Source organism: Lithobates pipiens, unplaced genomic scaffold, assembly GCF_037356315.1.
Source record: "Lithobates pipiens isolate NorthernLeopardFrog02 unplaced genomic scaffold, aLitPip1_a1.2 Scaffold_19, whole genome shotgun sequence".
Lineage (NCBI taxonomy): Eukaryota > Metazoa > Chordata > Amphibia > Anura > Ranidae > Lithobates > Lithobates pipiens.
Genome location: NW_027507764.1, coordinates 458,462,962 through 458,485,632, shown reverse-complemented (window position 1 = coordinate 458,485,632; position 22,671 = coordinate 458,462,962). Strand labels below are relative to the sequence as shown.

Here is a 22,671-nt window from a genome sequence, read left to right as displayed (position 1 = left end):
GAATCTTGGACAGTCGCGGACATCGCTGGACAGTGAAGGACCTCAGGTAAGTGTTCGGGGGCTGCTGCACACATAAGGCTTTTTATCTTGATGCATAAAATGCATTAAGATAAAAAACTTCTGCCTTTACAACCCCTTTAAAAATGATGGTACCTCCACAAGATCAAGTTTATCTTCCCCATAACAGCTCCCTCTCTTTTAACATTTATGTTTGTGACCTCCAGAGGAAAGGTATTATCTCTGCTATGTATTTATCTTTGCTAGAGGGCCAACTCCTTTACCTATGTGTAACACTGGGAAAGAGATCACAATAAACACCTGGACCCACATGAACGGTCAAATCTGAGACAACGTGGTTCACTATTCTATTCATTCGATGGCTGTCAAGGCCAATTATAAGGTTCTCTTGAGCTGGTACATGGTACCCTAGAGTATAGCCATGCTTATAGCTAGGCTTATACTACATGTACCCAACTGTTGTCACGTGTTATGTCTGTTTCCAAAGGAAATGTAACCTGAGAGATATTTCTAGCTGACTAGCTGAATTTCTCATAAAACAATAAAAACCTACTGCAAAAGAAATACATCTATGTGCACTGTTCTACCTACTTAAGGATTTCGCAAAACCACTGACTGATTGGCCGATGCAGTGACTCCATTATTTCTTACTGCCACTTTGCTGCTTTCTCTGTCACCTGCCTGCTCATTGGACTATGAGTGAACATTTCCAGAGGTGAAGTCCCCATTGTAAGCCACCGAAAAAATCCTAGTTAATTTTTTATTGCGAGAACAATATTAGAGATAATAGAGACACAGCTGGGTCATTATAATTAACCTCCCACTTATAGTCTGATATCTCCTCTGCTGGCACATTTTGGGCACATATACTGACAGTATTTGGCTATTTAATGAATAGATCAAGTAAACAGACTAAGCCATGGTTCACTCCATGAATCACCAATGAATTGTACCGCATTTCTGTGCAATTTACATGCAAATCAGTGTGGTGCGATTTCAGCCCATTCATTTTAAATGGGCTCAAATCACACTGCAACCGGATCACATGGTCATTTTGTACCATGTGATTTAGTGCAGGAAATTGCACTGTGTTTGCAACCTGCATTTGGGGTTAACATTGCACTGATGCCTGCCGCAGATCGCAAGGTCAGTGCAGTTTGAATGCGGTGTGGGAAACATGCATGGATCATGGGTTTCCCGCACCGCATTCTAGTGTGAACTGGGTCTTAGAGTTTTATTAATATTTGACTTACCTGGAATTTTTCACATTATTTTTGTTTTAAAAAAAATCTTCTAGCTGTAAATGAAAACATTTTTTTTAAAAACTTCAAAGTATCAGATGCCATATTTGTTTAGTCTGGTGTTTTAAAATGTGGCATTCAGCTCTTTACAGTAAGAAACCATTGTATTCTGTTCTGTGCATCTTTTTTTAAATCTTTTACAGCAATATTAAAAGTATATTACCGTTTAAATTAATTTCCTTAAAATGGAAATGTGCTGTTTAGTATTCCATAGGAAATTACTTTTAGATTATTTTTGTAATATCTTGTAAGCTTCCCGTATGATTTGGTATACATAAATTATGTACTTATGCTGTTCATTTTATTCATTCCAGATAGAGCAGCAGATAATGAAAGGCAAAGATGAGCGTTCTTTTTTGGGACATTAAAACAATATTGTTAATACTACTAGTAGCTAGCTTATTATTATTTATTTTTGTATTACCAAATACATTTAAATATTACTAACATTATTGCTAATAGTATTATGATCAGCAGCATCACTTTTTTGCTGGAAATAACTTAGTGACAATTAATCGAATAAAATTAATTTCAAAAAAGATTTCTGTATATTCAAATGTTTGACAGGCTTCCATTTTGTATGTGATCAGTTGAAATGTTAATTTCCAAATTTAAAGGTATAATTCAAAGTACATTAAGGGTATAGCTATCAAACCTACTTTGATTCAAGATAATCGAGTAAAAAAAAATCTTTTGCCAGTCCCCCAGAACAAGGTTTAATAACCTTAAGCCTAGCTAGTCTCATATCGAAAAGGAATAGTTTAAAAAAAAAATTGTAATTTCAGATGAAAACAGTACTGATTAAATAAAAAATCCTACGATCTGGTATTGTACAAGAACATTTTTCATGTTTGTCCCTTCGAATAATTTCAGACGAAAGCTGCGTACTAACAATCAGATTATCGTATGATTTTTTTTGTATGATATTCTGATCGTGTGCACTAGGCTTAAGGCAGAACATTTATAAAGCAATGATATGGCTTAACCATAGCAAATAACTCTGTTTAAAAAAAATAAAAAAATGCAACCAGCCATCAAATATAGTGGACTGGCTTCAAAATATACCTGTTCTGTCCAATAACAGTTGTAAATTGTGCCACAGTCCAATTTTTATTCTGTCGTACGAGAATTCTCATACTTTAGTAAACTATTTGTTTTTTATATGGAGGCTAGCATGCAAAAAAATAAATAATGCAGGCGATCATTCATTCGATAATCATATTGTGTGTACCAGGCTTAATCTCTCTGGTCCTATTTACAAGGGCGTGGATCAGAGGTCAGGTAAATTCAATTTAGATGTATTTCTATAGAAGGTTAGAGTTGAACACTAAATTAAATATACACTGAGAGATCAGATAAAAACAGACCTTTGGAAGATTTATTCACATGACACGTTATAATGCATATCAAGGGGATTTCCTGTAGTGTCCACACCATGATTTAGGCAGGTAGGAATAGCATTTGGTAAATTCATTTGGATAATCTGAATATATAACGGAAAATTGTTATCACTTACCGTAATTTTCCTTTCCTAGCCCATCCTCACGTCAGCACATAACGTGTTAACACCTCCTTTGGAGCCCCACATGACCACATGTTCCAAGTGAATAAAAGACAGCCCCTCCCCCAACTAAGATGTCTGATAACCTAGCCTACGACAGGCCACTAGGGAGGGAGTCCTGTGCCAATATGAGGATATGCAAGAAAAGGAAAATTATGGTAAGTGACAACAATTTTCCATTTTCCTGGCCTGCCTCACGTCAGCACACCAAAGCTAATATAGGGTGGGAGAGAACAAATGAAAAGAGACACTGACAATCAAAGAAAAGCCAGAAAGAATTGATCTCTCTTGTCCCAAACTATTTTGTAAGGTTGAATGAAGACCGCACAGATCTTCAAGCTAGTCCTTACCTATATCTTCCAAGCAATCCTGGCATAACCGCCTCAAAGGTTGTAAACCCTCTCTTCAAATAAGCTTGCAATTGATTCCGAGCAGAAAGGCCTACTTCCTGCATGCCAATCTAATCATCCCTGTAACCCAAGATTGGATGACTCTTGAGGGCCAGATGGCTAAATGAAAAGATTGTACACATTCCTCTTTTGACCAAGTACACTGTTAGTAACTTGACCATGTGTAAGAAAATTGAAGTGTTCCCATTGTGCACTTAGTGCCTCTCGTGTAGAAAGCTTTTGCTGAAGAAACAAAACAGACTTCTTTCATATCCTCTCCTATGTATATTAGCATTCATGGATGATCTTCTGGTCATCAAAGTGTGAACAACCTCAGATGAGAATCCCTGCACCTCTAGTGTAGCCTATTCAATAGCCAGGCTATCAAAAGTAGTCTCATTTGATTGGGGTGCTGTTACTGACCTTGCCATAAAATATTTCATTTGACCAGAGACAAAGATCAAACAGAAAATTCCATGGCATTGTTAATCTATCTTGTATGATGGAGTCTTTGCATTGTATCCTGTTGCAAATATCAGAAGCTGCATGTTCAGTGAAGTCTCCCTGAGAAGTACTGCTGGAATGCCCCATAGGGCCAATATTGGTATGAGACACTTGTTGAAAATATATTCTGCCTAACCGAACCAATAATTAGATTTGCTTCCCAGGGAAGGAGACCAACACCGACTGTAAGTGGTTCTCTTCCCCACGAAAAATTTCTTTGCAAGATGTAACAAGAAAATATTTTTGGTGTCCCCATGTCAGGCAATATAGGCTACTACTGTCTTGTTGTCAACCTTACTCAGGTCCCCTTGAAGATCCTGAAAGGTTTGCAATGCTACAAAAAAGTCTTCCTTCCATTCAGGATACTTGGGGAGTCTGCGCTTCACTGTGCAACAATGTCCTTGCACTTGTTTCTTCAGATTGCGTACTCCCCAGCCCCAGAGACTGGCATCTGGCTTCAGAATCATCCTATCTCCTGGGCTGTGAGGCATGCCTCCAAAAGAAGTGACGATGTTCAAAATTTCAGTTCTTGTTGAATTTGTATAGGCACAAAGATTTTCTGATTCATAGACAGCCCAGCTCATAAGCTAATAGGCTCATAGGCTAATAGGCTCATAGGCTAAGAAGACAAATTGAAACGCCCTCATGTGCCACCTGGCCCAAGGTACCACCACAATCTTCATAAACATTCCTGAGGCTGTGCCAATTCTGTAAAAGGCAGACACCTGAACTGGAAGTGACATCCCACCGTAAATCTCACATGCCTCTGGTGCTCGGCATTGGTCGGTACATGGAAGTATGAGTCGGCCAGTCAAATGATACTAACTGGTCCTCCTGCTGAACTGTCCCTGTGACTGTCTACATGGACTGCTTCTTGAATCTCTTGGTGTATATGAACACATTCAATTCCTTCAAACTGAAACAGGCCAGAAGGCTCCTGCCTTAGGTACTACAAAAACTGGGAAGAAAGGCCCTCAGATGATTATATGTTTTCAGCATCACTGGCATGATGGCCTTGTAGCAGTATAAAAATCTTGCAAGCATTTTCTCTTCTGAGATCTGTTGGACATAAATTAAATGGATTCAGTGGTCAGCTTTGGAATTCTCCATTGTACTCCCACCTGTCTTATGGACCCACTGGTCTTTGATGATTGTTGTCCAAACCCTCCAGAAGGAAGCTACAATCATCAACCTCCCTCAGGCCACCTGGCCCTAGCTGGAAGAGACTGGTTGGATGCACCTTCAAAAAAGAATTTCTAGCCATCTTACCAGCTTGCTCTGGACTTGATTTCATGTCAAAAGAAACTTTGAGACACCTCCACTGTGATCTACTAAATCTGCAGCCTGTCCTATAAGATTTGGCCTACTGCACCCTCTGAAGTTCATTGGGCTTGAGTGAAGGATGGTGGCTTCCTCTTACTAGTCCGTGGCCACAGATCATTCACTTAATTGTGTTGTTCAGTGTTTGGCCAAATGATAACCTCCCATTATAGGAAATGTCGAAGGCTTGTATAGAAGTTCCGCCTGCCCTCCAGTGGCGTAACCAAAATGCTCTCATAGCAGTGACTGAGTGTGCCAGCACTTGTACTAGGTCTATGAAAAGCATCAACCAAAAGTCAGTTGCCAGATTCCACTCTTTCCAGAAACTGTGCCAAATCTTTCAGTTTCCAGTGTTGAATGTAATGCCATTTCTAAAGTTTATATACAGTTAATTCTGTTGCTGGTTGGCAGGCAATATCTGTCAATGTATAGATTCAGTGCAAGCCTGATGGCTAGATCACCACAATTTCTGTGTTCCAGATGTGTTTCGGCATGAGTGTATGTGATGTATTCTCAATGTGTTTTGCCAGTTTCCAGATGTGTTCCCTACAGAAATAATACAACATTCTACTTTTGTTGACTGCACTAGAATGCACTGTACTGGTGTGAACTAAGTAATTGGAATCAAAGTTAAACACTGTCCATGCGTTCTTGATGCAGAATAAAAACGCACTGGACTGCATCTGGTGTGAACAAGTCCACTTTCTCATCCAAATGATCTCTAAAGGCAACCGAGTTATAAAGAGGCAAATACACTGGCTGCACCAGACACTAGAAGGCAGCATCCACCCCTGGAAGTGCAGTGAATAAACATACATCAGCCATCTTATTTGGATAAAGCTTAGAGAACCTGTTACTGTAAATTGGTCTTCTGATGAGGTCTCTGTCATTCTTCATCAACTAGTGATTTACGCTCTATACTTTTGAGACAAGACCATCCTTCATCAACGAGCACTTTATGCTCTATCATTGTAGGAAAAGACCATCCTCCATCAACAAGCGCTTTACGCTCTATCATTATGGGAAAAAAAAACATCCTCCATCAACGAGCGTTTTATGCTCTATCATTTTGGGAAAAGACCATCCTTTATCAACGAGCGCTTTATGCTCTATCATTGTGGGAAAAGCTCATCCTTCATCAACGAGCGCTTTACGCTCTATCATTATGGGAAAACACCATCCTCCATCAATGAGCGATTTTGTACAAACCACATCCTCGTGAGACAACCTGTGCAATTTAATTTCTCTGCCACTGCAGACTGCATGCACAAAATGCACCCTGAGCTTGGTAAGGCATTTTCTATCATGCTGGCATAAACGCATGTGCCAATTTCCTGGATTCTGTCCTTCACAGGGTATGTGGAAACCACTCCTTTAGAGTGTATTGACCGCATGCTTAATGAATGTGACAACCTGTTAGGTGTCATCGTCCTGGTCAGGATAAAATGATCGTTGGCGTCAGACCATCCTTCATCACCGAGCGCTTATGTATGTTTTTTGGAGCGTTTGTGTTCAAGGTTTCTGCTCCTAAAATAATGCAAAACACCTTAAATTGCATAATTTCGTTGAGCGCTCTTTTAAAAATCATGTCCCATGTTGCCCCCTCCTACCTTTGCTAATCTTCTGTGCCACTAACAGGTGTGGCAAGCTCATATTTGCACAAAATATATGGAGAAAAGCATATTACCTTTCACCAATAAACAAGTACACCACTGTCTCCTTAAGAGCCATCTGCCTTCATCCACTCACTTCAGAAGCCGCAGCAGGTACGCTTCAGACAGAACTTCCAAAGGCAGACAGCAGACACAGTCAGAGTCTGAGACAAAAAATAGTCAGACTGTGAAACCCACAGAAGTACACAGCATAGCAGGGGAGCCAGGACAGCACATCTAGAGACAGACAGGAGACTAAGTCAGAATCTGAGGTAAGTCCTTTACCTGTTAGGACTGCAGAAAGAGAGGGAGAGAAGTCCTATCCCCTGCAGACCTCCAAGATCATTTACACAATTGCATGGCGTCTGGCAGTTCCCATCCTGTGCTGCCCATCTCCCCGAACCCTGTGACACCATTCACAGCTGCTCTCAGACTGACAATAAAGCCAAGAGAGCAGTGCGGTGCACTGTATATAAAAAGACAGGAATAAAGCCCCAAGGGAGAGACAATGATGACATTGCAAGCTCTTATAATACCACACCTGTACAATGTCAATGCTGTTTAAGCATCATTTTGCCCATGGCCTTGGCACAAAAAGGCACCCAGTTCTTAGAAGGATTTACCTCCAGCATTCAGGTTCTTCCAACTCCATGAGAGGCTGAACATGGAGGAGTAGGTTCCAGTGGGGGAAATGCAGCAAACACATTACTTACCAACTGCAATCAACATGTGGCCTGGAACTGACCAAAAAAAGAACATCGTGGGAGGGGCTGTCTTTTATTCCGCATGTGGTCATGTGGGGCACCAATGGAGGTGTTAACCCGTTATGTGCCGACGTGAGGCGGGCCAGGAAATACAGTTTATGAATCTCAATTTGATTGCCCTGAAAGCAAGTTGTATTCTGTACTACCAGAGGCACTGCTTTAGGATAAAGATTAGAGACACAGATGGGTAATGCAGTTCTTAATGGGACATCATCACAAACTGATATAAACCTATTAGGAATAGTGATCATTGTGTCTGCCCTAGCTTACTAACAGAAACTATAATGGTAAAATTGATTTATTTATGTATTTTGTTTTACACATGTTTAAAATGACTTGGATGTATTATTTATTTAGAAATAATCATTTAAAACAAGGTGCTTCCATGACACTGTGTTACAATGACACCATTAGCTGCTATCTCTGTAACAGATGTCTTTCCCAATAAACCAGACACGAGGAAGGGGATGTGTCCCTATTCTGTAATATACAGCTGTTTAAAGTTCAACATGACGAGATCAAATGTTTACTCTGGCTGAATGTGGTAATATGAAAGATTCAAATGTGACATTTTATACATATATTTTATACATATTGCTAAAAAAACTACATACAAAACCCAAACAAAACAATATAAATGAATAAAGAATACACTGTAAAAAGCATGATACATTAGTTATGTGGGGCATTCATTTTAATTCATTTAGCTGTTTTTAAAATCTTCAAAGCCCCGGGATTTCTAAACTTAAAGTTGAACTGAACTCAAAAAAATTTGCTATATTATAGGGAACATTTGGAAAATGTAAATATGCATAAGCAGTACTCTAAACAAAATGCAATTTTTTTCTTGAATTCCTTCTGAAAAATAACAGTGTAAATTCTGGTATGTGGGTATGTGATCCAAGGGATTGCTACTTTTGACCTTAAACCTTTACACTCTGTCTGCTTTTTTGGGCAAGGCTTCTAGATTTCAGTTCTTCTTTTAATAAAATCTAATAAAATAACCCTTTTATACTCAACTTTGCTCAGCAGGAATCCTAATGTGCCACACAGTGTGTGTCAAATGCTACCTGTGCTCTGTTGACACTCCACTCTCATTACTCACGGCAATGATCTTGGCTGCTCAGCTTGACAACTGCACAATTCCTTTACTGGGGAATGACCTCCTGCTAAGGTCAAATAATGCAGCACCTCTGATAATCCAGTGTGCCTAAGGCAGGCCATACACAGGGAAAATGTATTTCCTGCAACGTTGCAAGAAAGAAATTTGCATGATTCCCCCTTCAACACAGACAGTGCTTACAGGGGAATCCCTCCTGCTGAGCAATTTATCTGCTCTTGGCGGGGCGGCTTGGGGAAGCCATCCCCACCAGGGGAGAAGACAGTGATTATCGTTGGAGGCTATAGCAGGCGCTAGCAATAATCGCAAGAGAATGCAGCAGGCTGGTTGTACCCAAACTGATCGATCGATCAACTTGGTACTTTCAGCCTGCCCGTTAACGGTTCAAATGCCAGCCGGTTTCCTGCTGAAACTGAGATTCGAACCGTGTATGGCCGGCCTAAGCTTATGCTTATACTAACTTACAAAGAGTTAATATTTGCAGTAGAGAAGAGGTCTTGCTAGATATATTCACCCTCTGTCTCACCCTCCACCCTATCTGTTTGTCTTCATGACCACTGCCAGACAGAAATTGAAAATCCTAAGTTTTGGAATTGACATCAGAACAAAAGGTGAGGGCATATCTCAGAATATCTATAACCTAATTTGAGTAACAGCCCTCTAAGAAGAGAATTTGCCTTACTTTGTAGAGATTTCCTCTCACATCCTGTTGCATCTTCAGGACAGAATAAAAGAAAATCTCCCCAACAAGAACATAAACAGGTAAAACAACTGTCTTTTCTATCCAGAATTGGGCTATACGTATATTTTAACAAGATCAGTTTAGAGCAGTGGCTCACTTAAAAGTGCTTGGTATTTTTGTCTTATAACAGGAATTTCAAAACTCTCAGTCAGGACTTGCTTGTAAGTAATAATGGGCTCGGGCGTGTTCAGATCGAACACGCCAGGAAGCCGTCACTGCACACCGCCAATCATAGGTAGTAAGGCATTTCGCAGGCCACAGCTGCACATGCTGCCTATGATTGGTGGTGTGCAGTGTAGGCTCCATTGGACATTTCCATCAGAATTTCCGACACACAATATTTTAGATCTGAAACTCAAATTTTCCGACAACACAATCCGTTGTCGGAAATTCTGATTGTGTGTACACAATTCCGACGCACAAAGTTCTACGCATGCTCGGAATCAAGCAGAAGAGCCACACTGGTTACTGAACTTCAGTTTCCAGGGCTTGTCGTACATCACTGCGTTCTTGATGTTCGGAATTTCCAACAACATTGTGTCACCGTGTGTATGCAAGACAAGTTTAAGCCAACATCCATCTGAAAAAATCCCATGGATTTTGTTGTCGGAATGTCTGATTGTGTGTACGCGGCAGAACACACCCTAGCCCATTGCTACTTGTAAGGTCTGTACTACAAAACAGTGAAGTTGATTTACTGAAACTGGAGAGCGCAACATTTGGTGCAGCTCTGCAAAGAAACCAATCAGTTTCTAATTTCAGCTTGTTTAATTAAGCTTTGACAAAATAAAAAAAAAACTGTAAGCAGGTTTCTATGCACAGCTGCACCAGATTTTGCACTCTTCAGTTTTAGTAAATCAATCCCAGTGCTTTCTAAACTATGGGTCAGGACCAAAATCAGGCCATTTGAATTCATGTCCAAGCAATCAGCATTGGTGAATGATAGCATTTTGACTATAATTGACAGCACACACAGACACATGGGGAGCTAGTATGTGTGTGAAATGGGGAGGCAATTATCGAGAAAAGACTGTGAAGTAAAGAGACCCAGTGCTACTTGAAATGTCTACTACTTAAAGAAAGTACAATGAATATTTTATTGCTCTTGGCTTTCCTAGAGCTTGCAGAAATAGAGAACAGTCTCCACAATGTGTTCTTTGTGGTGAAGTTTTTAGTAATGAAAGCTTTAAATTTAACTTAAAGGCATTTCTAACAAAACACTCACAGCATGAAAACAAACCCAATTAATTATTTAATGGTAAGGCAGAAATCTTAAAAAAAAAAAAAAAAAACATTTTTTGACCAAGAAAGGGTAAGTCTTTTAAGGGAAAATTATCTTGTAAGACTACAGGCATAAGTACCGTATATACTCGAGTATAAGCCGAGATTTTCAGCCTCTTTTTTGAGGCTGAAAGTGCCCCCCTCGGCTTATACTCGAGTCATCGCTGTCTGCCCGCTCGATCAGCGTGTCGAGCAGACAGACAGCGGCCATTCTATTCAAAAGCCGCGCCTCCGGCTCCGCCTTCGCCTGTGATAGGCGGAACACTGAATTTCCCAGCAGCCTGTGTTCCGCCTATCACGGACATCGTATCATCCTCGTACTACGGACGAGGATGATACGACGTCTGTGATAGGCGGAACACAGGCTGCTGGGAAATTCAGTGTTCCGCCTATCACAGGCGAAGGCGGCGGCGCAGCTTTTGAATTTTACAATGGCCGCCGACGAAGAGGGCACGGGACGGAGGCAAGGCAAGGCACGGCACGGCACGGGACGGGACGGGACGGGGGCAAGGCAAGGCACGACACGGGACGGATGCAAGGCAAGGCACGGCACGGGACGGAGGCAAGGAGGCAAGGCACGGGACGGAGGCTCGGGACAAAGGTAGGCTGGACACACACACACACACACACACACACACACACACACACACACACACACACACACACACACACACACGGATGGATGGAGACACACACAGGGATGGATGGATGGATGGATGGAGACACACACACACAGGGATGGATGGATGGATGGATGGAGACACACACACACAGGGATGGATGGATGGATGGACACACACACACACAGGGATGGATGGACGGACACACAGGGATGGACGGACACACAGGGATGGACGGACACACAGGGATGGACGGACACACACACAGGGATGGACAGGCATGTCTCACCCTCGGCTTATACACGAGTCAATAAGTTTGCCAGTTTTTTTGGGGGTAAATTGGGGGCCTCGGCTTATATTCGGGTCGGCCTATACTCGAGTATATACGGTAGTTAACTAGCATCATTGCAAAAATGAACCAGCATGCTACGGTACATATCAAATGCTTATAATGTCATATATATATATATATATATATATATATATATATATATATATATATATATATATATATATATATATATATATATATATATATATATACACATATATATATATATATATATATATATATATATATATATATATATATATATATACATATATATATATATATATTATTAAAGCATCAGACTGTGTCCCAAATTAGCCCTACCTAAACAGAAAGTAGCTGACTATAGAAGGAACAGCATGCTCATGATACCAAAGGGGATGGTAGACTAACCTTCACTGGTACCCTGAATCTGCTATAACGTTTTTGTTTTTTGTCTTGTGCTTTTGCAAATACTATGGAGAAGATTTACTAAAGCTGGAGCACACATAAGCTGGTGCAGCTGTGCATAGTAGCCAATCAGCTTTTAGGTTTTAGCCTAGGTTCACACTGACAGCGGGAATGAAATCGTGCCAGTTCAGGTGAACTGGCACAATCTCATTCCCGCATGTCAGTCCCAACTTGGGAAGCAATTTCAGGCACATCTGTGCAGGTTTTGGCACAGATGTCTATTGAAATCACACCCCAAAGTCACCAAAAGTAGTACAGAAATTACGTTTGGGAAACGGTGCAGCGTCGCACTGATTCGGACGGTGCCATTGCCGGCAATAGCCGCCGATTTGGTATGCGATTTGACATGTCAAATAGCATGCCAAATCGCTGCAATGTGAACTAGGGCTTATTGTCAAAGCTTAATTGAACAAATAGTAACACTTGTACTAAAGTTACAAGTGATTGGTTATTATGCACAGCTGCACCAGATTCTGTGTACACCAGTTTTAGTAAATCTCCCCCTATGCCTTCGCTGGATGTTCTCCCAAATAATGCCTTCTTTATGATCTCTGCACTATGTATACCATAGTCAGCTACTTTCTGTCTAGTATTAGTAGGGCTAATTTGGGATACAGTCTGGCTTATATGTAGCTATGATAATCTATATATGACAATATACTTGTTTTGAGGAAGTCTCTATTTAATTACAGCGCCGTATTATTTGTGTTTCTTAAATGCTGTATTTTCTAGAGAGGTAGTACAAAACCTATTTTCCTTACAGTTAGCATCATACCACCAGTTTAGGTAACATTGTTCTGGTTCTTATGTGCGATGCCCCAATTAATGATGCAATTTTACAATTTTTTAATACAGAACTGTTTTAATTATCGTTTGTGTTTTTTTTTTTTTATTATACTGGCCTGTCCTTGAACCAGGGACCTCTGCTGTGTCTGGTGATGACTCTTCTTGCTGAGCTACCTGAAACACTGGACTGTGTCCTGTCTGATCCATTGGACAACCCTGACTTATGCTTTGACTTCTGCTGAACCTTGAACTCTTTGCTCCTCCCATGAACTTCCTGATTTAAGCCACATCTCTGCACTTCCTGTTTGCCAGATTATTGTGTTCTCTTCAGCCGGTATCTCTCTCTCATCATCCTTGCTGCCATTCATATTGTTCTACCACTCATTATCGACCCTTGGCTTGTTCCTCATCTACACTTCTGCATGATTCCAACCTGCAACTATTAGTTACTGATCTTTGGCTTGCTCTCCTGACTACGCTTCTGCATAATCCTTACCTGCTTATCTGCTTCTGGACCCTGCCTTGCTTACCTCCTGGTGGGGCAATCCTGAAGACTGTGACCTCGTACTAACACACAGCAAAATCCATCTCCACCATCAGGAGCTCTGGTGAACACTGGTTAGTACTTAGACTCTGCATCTCAGGTGAGCCCATGTTATCCGCAAGGGTGACTGCCTGTGTACCTATCCTGATGGTCGATGGTAGTCCCGCTACTGCTTTAACAACTGATCTTTGAGCCTGGCCCTTGATCGTGACATGACCATGACACTTAAAAAAAAATTCTGGTGTACCAGTATGATAACAATTGTCTAACTTGTGTAGCTTATACCCCAGTTCTAAGCTAATAGATGCATATTACAACAATTTCATGAGGTGAAATTAAAGAATGAGAACTACTGCTCTACTGTTTTTTCCTGGAGCACTCTTCATATTTTTATTTATAGTGTTCCATGTTTCATTTCATTACAAACAGTCTATTTCATTAGTGATAGCAGTAGTCCGTTTTATCTCTGATGATGCCAATCAAACAGCCTGTATTTTTAGTAATTGGGTAGAACCTTAAAGAGCGTTTAATAAAGCTTCTCAATTGCATTTATTAGGTTTCAATTTCTCCTCTATGCTGCATTACACCCACAAGAACTTTTTCCTATTATATTGCTTTGTCTGTAATTAACTATGGCAGGTCCTACTTCTGTCAAGTACAAAGCCCATAGATGAATACATTGGTACTTACAGCTGTCCTCTTCATCTGTGAAAACACTGATCACATAACAAGCGTACACAAAACCGATGAGCTGCACAGAGAAAGCAAAAGAGATCTCAGTTAATAGGTCAATTATGAAATGGAATTTAAAAACTGTAGTGTGCTGGCATTGTTAATTTAAATCAGGTATTATTAGCCTATTACACATTTTTATAAAAGTGAATCGGTAGTGTTCCTTGGTAATAAACCTCTCTGATAATCTGTGAAAGTGGCTTTAGCTGAAGAGGTAATCTGCTTTCATTGTTGAGAATCAAATGTAATGAGTGCTGCTGTATAGGTTTTGGCTGGACAGTCCATGCAGCAGGAAACATAGTAAATAACAGAAATAAATCATGTAAATGAACATTTAGTTAAAATTCACATAGAAATATATGCATAAGCAGTAGATGGCTGTTGCTGATTCCAACAACTTCAGCAGGATCATCCAATGATCAAGATGTCTATGGGCACTTTGTAAACTCAGCAGATCATTCATGGGTGAAAACCTTAATGTCCGATCTAAAACGTCCCTGCCATTTATCTGAGATTATAGAAGCACTGGAGCAAAAAAACAAAACATACTTATCTATGCAGGAATCTATGGAGGAAACTTGTGAAGTACAGTTTTGCACTTATGCATGCACACTCTACACTAGACTTGTGCACAACGGAAAATTTTGTTTAGTTTCAGTTCGTTGTCATTCGTAAAATACATCATTTCGTTCTGTTATATTCGTTATGTTACGTTAATACGTTTTCGGATAATTCGTTATTATTCGTAGAGTGTTGAATTCATTCGTTCGTAGTCGTTGAAATTCGCTATTTATGTATGTAAAGACATTCGTGATAATGATTCGTAGTTTGGAAAGTCGTTTGTTTATTGAATCTTTTAACACACACAATGACAATGTCTCTTCTCCAACTAAACATATCTGCTTTAAATATTTAATGCCCTTCACTGCCCAAACCTGCACATCAGGTACAGAGGGGAACTGTGGTAATAATGGATTGAGCCATAGGGGAGTATGTGGTGAGATATGATCGAGAGGGCTAGGATGTAGGGCTTGAACCAACAACCAGGCTTTCAATACCGCTTTCATGGCTGCAGTCAGAAGAAGGGAAGCAGAGGCCCCTCTGTATAAGAGGTTTTTAAGGGCCTAAAAGGAGCCTACACAGGAAGCCTCTAATATTACTGCCACATTGGTCTCATTCTGCATGAGCCAGTTTTGAGCATGTGTAAGCATGGCAGCCAGGAATTATTTGTGGAGATCCAGGCACGCTAAGCCTCCCTGTAACCATGGCCATTGCAAAACTGTCAACTTAAACCTCGGTTGTTGTGAGCCCCAAATAAAAGCAGTTTGACTAGAATTAATCATTTTAAAATATTTCTTGGGAATCTATACTGGAGCATGTCAGAGTGCATAGAGAAAACCAAGTAACAACTTCATTTTAAACAGATGTATACACCCTAATAAAGACAAAGGAAGATTGGCCCATACCCTCAGTTTGGATTTCATATTGTCAAGAAGTGGAACTAAATTTAAGACATATGCCCTGTACACACGGTTGGACTTTCTGACGGAAAATGTGTGATCGGATCTTGTTGTTGGAAAATCTGATCATGTGTGGGCTCCATCAGACTTTTTCAGTTTTTCCTCAAAGTTTGAGAGCAGGATCTAAAATTTTCCGATAAAAAAATCCGATCGTTTAAATTCCGATTGTGTGCAGACAATTCTGACGGACAAAGTGCCACATATGCTCAGAATAAATTACGAGACAAAAGCTACTGCCCTCTTTATATTCCCATTGTACGTGTTCTACGTCACCGCCTTCAGAATGATTGGATTTTCCGACAACTTTGTGCGACTGTGCGTATGCAAGACAAGTTTGAGCCAAAATCCGTCTGAAAAAATCAGATGGATTTTGTTGTCAGAATGGCTGATCGTGTGTATGGGGCAATATTCTGAAGTATCGGAGGAAATCTCAATACCTAAATATCTGATACTGGATGACAATAATAGAGGTAGGGTGGGATCAGCTCCATCTTGGGTCTCTCTATCAATAGTTAGCATTTGTGATTTACCCCAATTCATTTGTAGTCCTGAATAAATGGACATGTCAGACAGTATACATAACGCCCTAGGTCATTCAGAAACAATATGAGATCATCTGCATACATGGCTATCTTTTCCACCAAGGTTTCCATGCGGATACCAACAACAGCAGAGGCCCTCTTGATGGCCACTGCCACCAGCTCCATCACAATAGCGAACAGTTATGTACATGTACATCACTCTAAGGCAGTTTCTCTTACCCTGCTGCTCCAAAAAAACTCTATCCGAGGTGGAGGGTGCGAGCCCTGTATGCCAACAGATACTTAGAAGAAAAGATGGCTGGAGGGCTCCACTCCTATGCAATTTTCTTTATTCGAGTCCCGGATACGAGGGTGAGCTACAGGTATCAGGTTACATGTTTCACACCAAGGTCAGGTGCTTACTCATAGCTCACAATAGCTTCCACAATAGCGAACCATGCTGGAGAAAACTAGCAAACCTTTCTCATACCCTTCCTGACTGGAATGGGTCCCGAGAGCTCGCCCCTTGCTTAACCTGGGCTGATGGACAGGAGGAAAGTAACTGCATCCATTTCAAAAACTTGGCCCGATCCCCATAGTCTCCAGCACTGAGACCATATAAGGCCAGGCCTTGCTTTATTCACTGCTCCAAATCATTTGGTGGAGGGGGGATTATGGTGTGGGGTTGGTTTTCAGGGGTTTGGCTCGGCCCCTTTGCTCTAGTAAAGGGAACTCTTAAGGCATCAGCATACCAAGAAATTTTGGAAAATGTCATGCTCCCAACTTTGTGTTGACAGTTTGGGGATGGCCCCTTCCTGTTCCAACATGACTGCACACAAGTGCACAAAGCAAGGTCCATAAAGACATGGGTGAGTGAGTTTGGGGTGGAGGAACTTGACTGGTCTGCACAGAATCCTAACCTCAACCCAACAGAACACCTTTGGGATGAATTAGAGTGGAGACCTCAAAAATGCGCTTCTGGAAGAATGATCAAACATTCTAATAGACAAACTCCTAAACCTTGTGGACAGCCTTCCTGGAAGAGCTGAAGCTGTTATAGCTGCAAAGGGTGCGCCAACTCAATCTTGAACCCTACGGACTAAGATTGGGATGCCATTAAAGTTCATGTGCGTGTAAAATACTTTTGATAATATAGTGCATCATCCAGTTAGTGTTTAGGTTTGTAAACCCTCACATTTTTTTCCTCAATACATTCTATGCATTGAGGTGAAATACCTCTTGTAGTGCACCAGCCCCCCAGAGCCCCCTTTTACTTACCTGAGCCCAATTGTTCCTGCACCGGGGAGGAGCACACCTGCTACAGCCGGTGTCTCGGGTCCTGATTGTATAGATTGACAGCAGTGCAGCCATTGGCTCCTGCTGCTGTCAATCAAATCCAATGACACAGAAGTCGGGGAGGAGCCAAGTCCTGCTGTCTGTGTCAATGGACGCAGCAGCAGGACCCACACGGGTGCCCCAAGGGAGAGCGCTTCTCCGATGGGGCACTCGAGAAGAGAAGGAGCCAGGAGTGCTGCTGAGGGACTTCACAAGAGGAGGATCAGGGTCACTCTGTGCAAAAACAACTGCACAGAGGAGGTAAGTATGACATGTTTGTTTTTAGGTTTACATATCCCTTAACTATGCATTGCCTATATGGCATTGTGGAAATATATGATTTATATCCAAAACCAGTAGCAAGAATGGGTTGGCTGATGTGGATTAGCATACATAATTGTTGTACCTAGTGATTAAATCAGCCAAAAATACAAAAGAGAAAAGCCCAATAGATGATTGAATTGAAAAAATAAAAAATCAGCTTTTGCTACAATACTTACCTTCACCCCAGAGCTGCCCCTGCAGTATTTCTTTTCCTGCCATTAGGTGTCTTCAGTCTTCTAGGTTGAATGACAGCCAGCATCATTCAAACACTTCCTCTGAGCCCAGGCTGTCATGGACCTGCCCCCCTGGGTCCATTACTGCATTATAATGTACTGTATCATTACATGAATGATGTTCAGAGCAGTAGCTGGGGCTGCAGGAGAAGAAGAAAAATGCATGCCTATGAGGAGACTTGAAAAAAAAAGGTATCTATATATAATTTTTTTATTTGCATTAGGGGTCTAGGAAATCTAAACTTTCAATTTACATAAATGGCTTCACTTTAAAAGAAAAAAAAGGTATCACCATTCAGTACCCTAAGTAGTGATGCACAAATCAATTTTCCTGTGTCACACTGAGCAGACATGAATCACCGTGTAAGATTCTCTGTTTTTACTATAATGCTTTGCTTCCAGTCTATTACTAAGCCGTGAAGCATGATAAAGCCGTATTACACCAGGCTTCATGGCCGTATTAGGGGTTCTGAGCTGAAAATGTTGAATGATGCAGAACACATTGTTTGACCACTTTTCTAATTAACCCTGACTTTTCTGGTTCTGGAAATAGACTATAGAAACTATTATTCAATCAGATCATTGGGCTTCTACTGACCTCTAAGCCCAGAATTTTTATTTTGCGTTGTTATTGTGACTTTATTTTTATTTTTTTGTGATCTTTATTTTTTTCTTCATTTGGGGTGTAATTGTAATTTAATAATTTCCCTGTTAAGAATAATACAGTATTCAGAATCTGAATAATAATAGGTAGTACACAATTAGCCTACTCAAAGTGTTTGTAGCAAATAATCTAAGTGCATTCTAAAGCAAACGTTATATACCTTTTATAATAGGAAACATAGGTCCAACCCTTGTGGGAAAAAGCTATCACCCAGTGCAAAAAAACAAAACAAAAAATACCTATTATTCGTGTCAGCAATCCTGTGAGCTAATAACTTCCTGTACCCCCTGCCTGTGCCGACTCTAATTAGCTGGATTGATCTCAGCTACCTCTGAGGACTACAGGACTATGCCCCTTCATGTTAATGGCAATAGCAGAGGGTGGAGTCCTGCAGTCCTATCCTGTTTTTATTGTCCTGATACAGTAAGGTGAGTGAGTGTTGTCAGTCTAGGACTTGAAGTGTGTTACTGGCAAAATCATCAGGTGAAAATAAAAGAAGAACAGCCTGGAAAAAATGAATACAGTTACCACATCTAATGACTGACGAGCTGCATTATATTATATAATATATTATTATTACATTATATTACTGTTTTATTTTTGGGTTTAGATGAGCTTCAGTGTTAGCCTGTAATACCCCTTCATTACTAGTCAATTTTTCAGGTTTTAGCACTGTGATAGTTTGACTGACAGTTACTCCGTTATGCAACACTAAACTCAAATGAGTCTTATATCAGTTTTTGAGACAGACAAAGCTTTCTTATGGTGGGAAAAATGTTTCCCTTACTTTCTGTTAAAATAAAAATGCCCCAATGGTACCAAAACACCAAAAATGGCCAATTATTATTATTTTCTTTATCCTCACCAATGTGTAAGTCAATGGGTAATGATCTGATGTGGTCAGACATGCAACCTCTGGATTGTAGGCTGTGTCAGATAGGCATTAGTATATATAAATAAACTGGATTTTGGGCTGCAGTTGATGGCCTCTGTTTATCAAAAAGGAAGCACAGTGGTGTAGTGGTTAGCACTCTCACCTAGTAGTAACAACATCATTGGTTCAAATCCCAACCATGACACTACCTGCCTGGAGTTTGCATGTTCTCCTTGTGCCTGCGTGGGTTTCCTCCCATAATCCAAAGACGTGCAGGTAGGCTTCTGTCCAAAACTGGCCCTAGTATATGAATGGAGACCTTGGATTGTGGACTCCTTGAGGGTAGGGGCCAATATGACTGTGCAATGTACAGGGATAGGGACAATTGTAGACACTCACTCAGGATGGACTGGTGTCTTTATTCAACCTTACTAACTATGTAACTATGAATCTGCTTGGCTTTCATGGCAGCTTTTTGTCACTGAAGTCAAATTCAAGTCAGTGTTCCCAGTGACATCAAATGTTTGTATAATCATATGTTTTGGGGTTTATTTAAAAAAAAAAATCAATTATGCTGCATGTATGTTATTTCATAGGAAATTACGAAATAAATAGTATAATTGTCAGCTCCATCTAGTGGCCATGCCGCATTTTTGTACCTTAACCACTTGCTTACTGGGCACTTAAACCCCCCTTAGTCCCAGACCAATTTTCAGCTTTCAGCGCTGATGCACTTTGAATGACAATTGCGCGGGCATACAACACTGTACCCAAATGAAATTTTTATCATTTTTTTCCCACAAATAGAGCTTTCTTTTGGTGGTATTTAGTTACAGCTGGGAGTTTTATTTTTTGCTAAACAAACAAAAAAAGATGCAAAAAAAAAGAATAAATAAATCATGTTTTAATAGTTTGTTCTAAAATTTTGCAAACGGGTCATTTTTCTCCTTCATTGAAGTGCGCTGATTAGGCGGCACTGATAGGCTGCATTGGTGGGCACTGATGGGCTGCATTGGTGGGCACTGATAGGCTGCACTGGTGGGCACTGATAGGCATAGTTAAGGCGGCACTAATAGGCACAGATAAGGCGGCATCGATGGGCACAGATAAGGCGGCACTGATGGGCAAAGATGGGCACAGATAAGATGGCACGGATGGGCGGCACGGATGGGTGGCACGGATGGGTGGCACGGATGGGCACTGATAGGTACCACTGATAGATGGGACTGATGGGCACTGATAGGTGGCACTGATGGGCACTGATAGGTGGTACTGATAGGTGGCTCTGATAGGTGGCACTGCTGGGCACTGATGGGCGGCACTGCTGGGCACGGATGGGCGGCACTGCTGGGCACTGATGGGCGGAACTGGGGTGAAGCACCTTTGAGGCAGATTGTGGGCACTGTGGGTGGCACTGTGGGTGGCACTGCTGGGTGGCACTGTGGGCACTGCTGGGTGGCACTGGGCACTGCTGGGTGGCACTATGGGCACTGCTGGGTGGCACTGACGGGGGGCACTTACTTTTATTCAGGATGGCACTGCGGGGGGCAGGTGGGCACTGGCAGGAGGCAGATGGTCGCTTGAATTGCTGGCCGTGATCAGGACTGATGTCCCGATCACGGCCGCCGGCGATCGGCTTTTTTTTTTCTCTTCGCGCTGTCAGCGCGAGGAGGAATACTAGCCGATTACCGGCTCCGTTCTATCACCTGATTAGCTGTCATTGGCTGACAGCTGATCACGTGATAAGGGGTCGGGATCGACCCCTTGCACGGATCGGTGATCAGGCGAGTCTCATGGACTCGCCGATCACAGAGCGCGCCCCTCAGGGGGCGCGCAGGCCGCTCGTGCACGGGACGACGTCAATAGACGTAGTCCCGGAAAAGTAGGTCCGCGCTAATGCCGTCATTTGGCAATAGCGCGGATCCCAAGTGGTTAATGATAGTTATCTTTATCCCCCATTTGCTTAGAGCAGTGGTTCTCAACCTTCCTAGTACCGTGACTCCTTGATAAAATTTCCCAAGTTGTGCGGATCCCTACATTACACTTTGCTACAATGTAAAGTAGTAAGTGTACAGCTTGTGGCCATTGGAGCAGCAGCTAGTGTAAATTTGCTGTCCCCTCAAAATAACTCAACACACAGCCATTCATGTCTAAACCCCTGGCAACAAAAGTGAAAATGTCCAAATTGGGCCTAATTAGCCATTTTCCTTCAGTGTCATGCGACTCATTAGTGTTACAAGGTCTCAGGTGTGAATGGGGAGTAGGTATGTTCAATTTGGTGTTATCGCTCTTAATCTCTCATACTGGTCACTGGAAGTTCAACATGGCACCTCATGGCAAAGAATTCTCTGAGGATCTGAAAAAAAGAATTGTTGCTCTACATTAAGATAGCCTAGGCTATAAGAAGATTGCCAAGACCCTGAAAGTGAGCTGCAGCACAGTGGCCAAGACCATGCAGTGGTTTAACAGGACAGGTTCCACTCAGAAGAGGCCTCGCCATGGTCGCCCAAAGATGTTGAGTGAACGTGCTCAACATCATATCCAGAGGTTGTCTTTGGGATATAGACGTATGAGTGCTGCCAACATTGCTTCACAGGTTGAAGAGGTGGGAGGTCTACCTGTCAGTGCTCAGACCATACACCACACACGGCATCAAATTGGTCTGCATGGCTGTCGTCCCAGAAGGAAGACTCTTCTAAAGATAAACTTATTTGGTTCAGATGGTGTCAAGTATGTGTGGCAGCAACCAGGTGAGGAGTACAAAGACACGCGCGTCTTGCCTACAGTCAACCATGGTGGTGGGAGTGTCATGGTCTGGGGCACTGGGGAGCTACAGTTCAACAGTTCATTGAGGGAACCATGAATGCCAACATGTACTGTGACATACTGAAGCAGAGCATGATCCCCTCCCTTCAGAGATTGGGCCGCAGGGCAGTATTCCAACATGATAACGACCCCAAACACACCTAGAAGACGACCACTGCCTTGCTAAAGGATTAGAAAACAAATATAGTGTATCACCACAGGATGGCACTGTGGATACACAAATAGATGTGCGCCAAGGTCCTAACTAATTTGGAAATTG

General features: G+C 41.7%; 1 protein-coding gene across 1 annotated transcript in view; it reads right to left on the bottom strand.

Annotated features, from left to right (window-relative positions):
- NKAIN3 (sodium/potassium transporting ATPase interacting 3) overlaps positions 1-22,671 on the bottom strand; it is an 821,388-nt gene that overhangs the window by 47,977 nt on the left and 750,740 nt on the right. Inside the window, exon 5 of the mRNA XM_077492777.1 lies at positions 14,074-14,134. Coding sequence (XP_077348903.1) covers positions 14,074-14,134 — 61 coding nt within the window. The remainder of the gene's footprint in view (positions 1-14,073; positions 14,135-22,671) is intronic.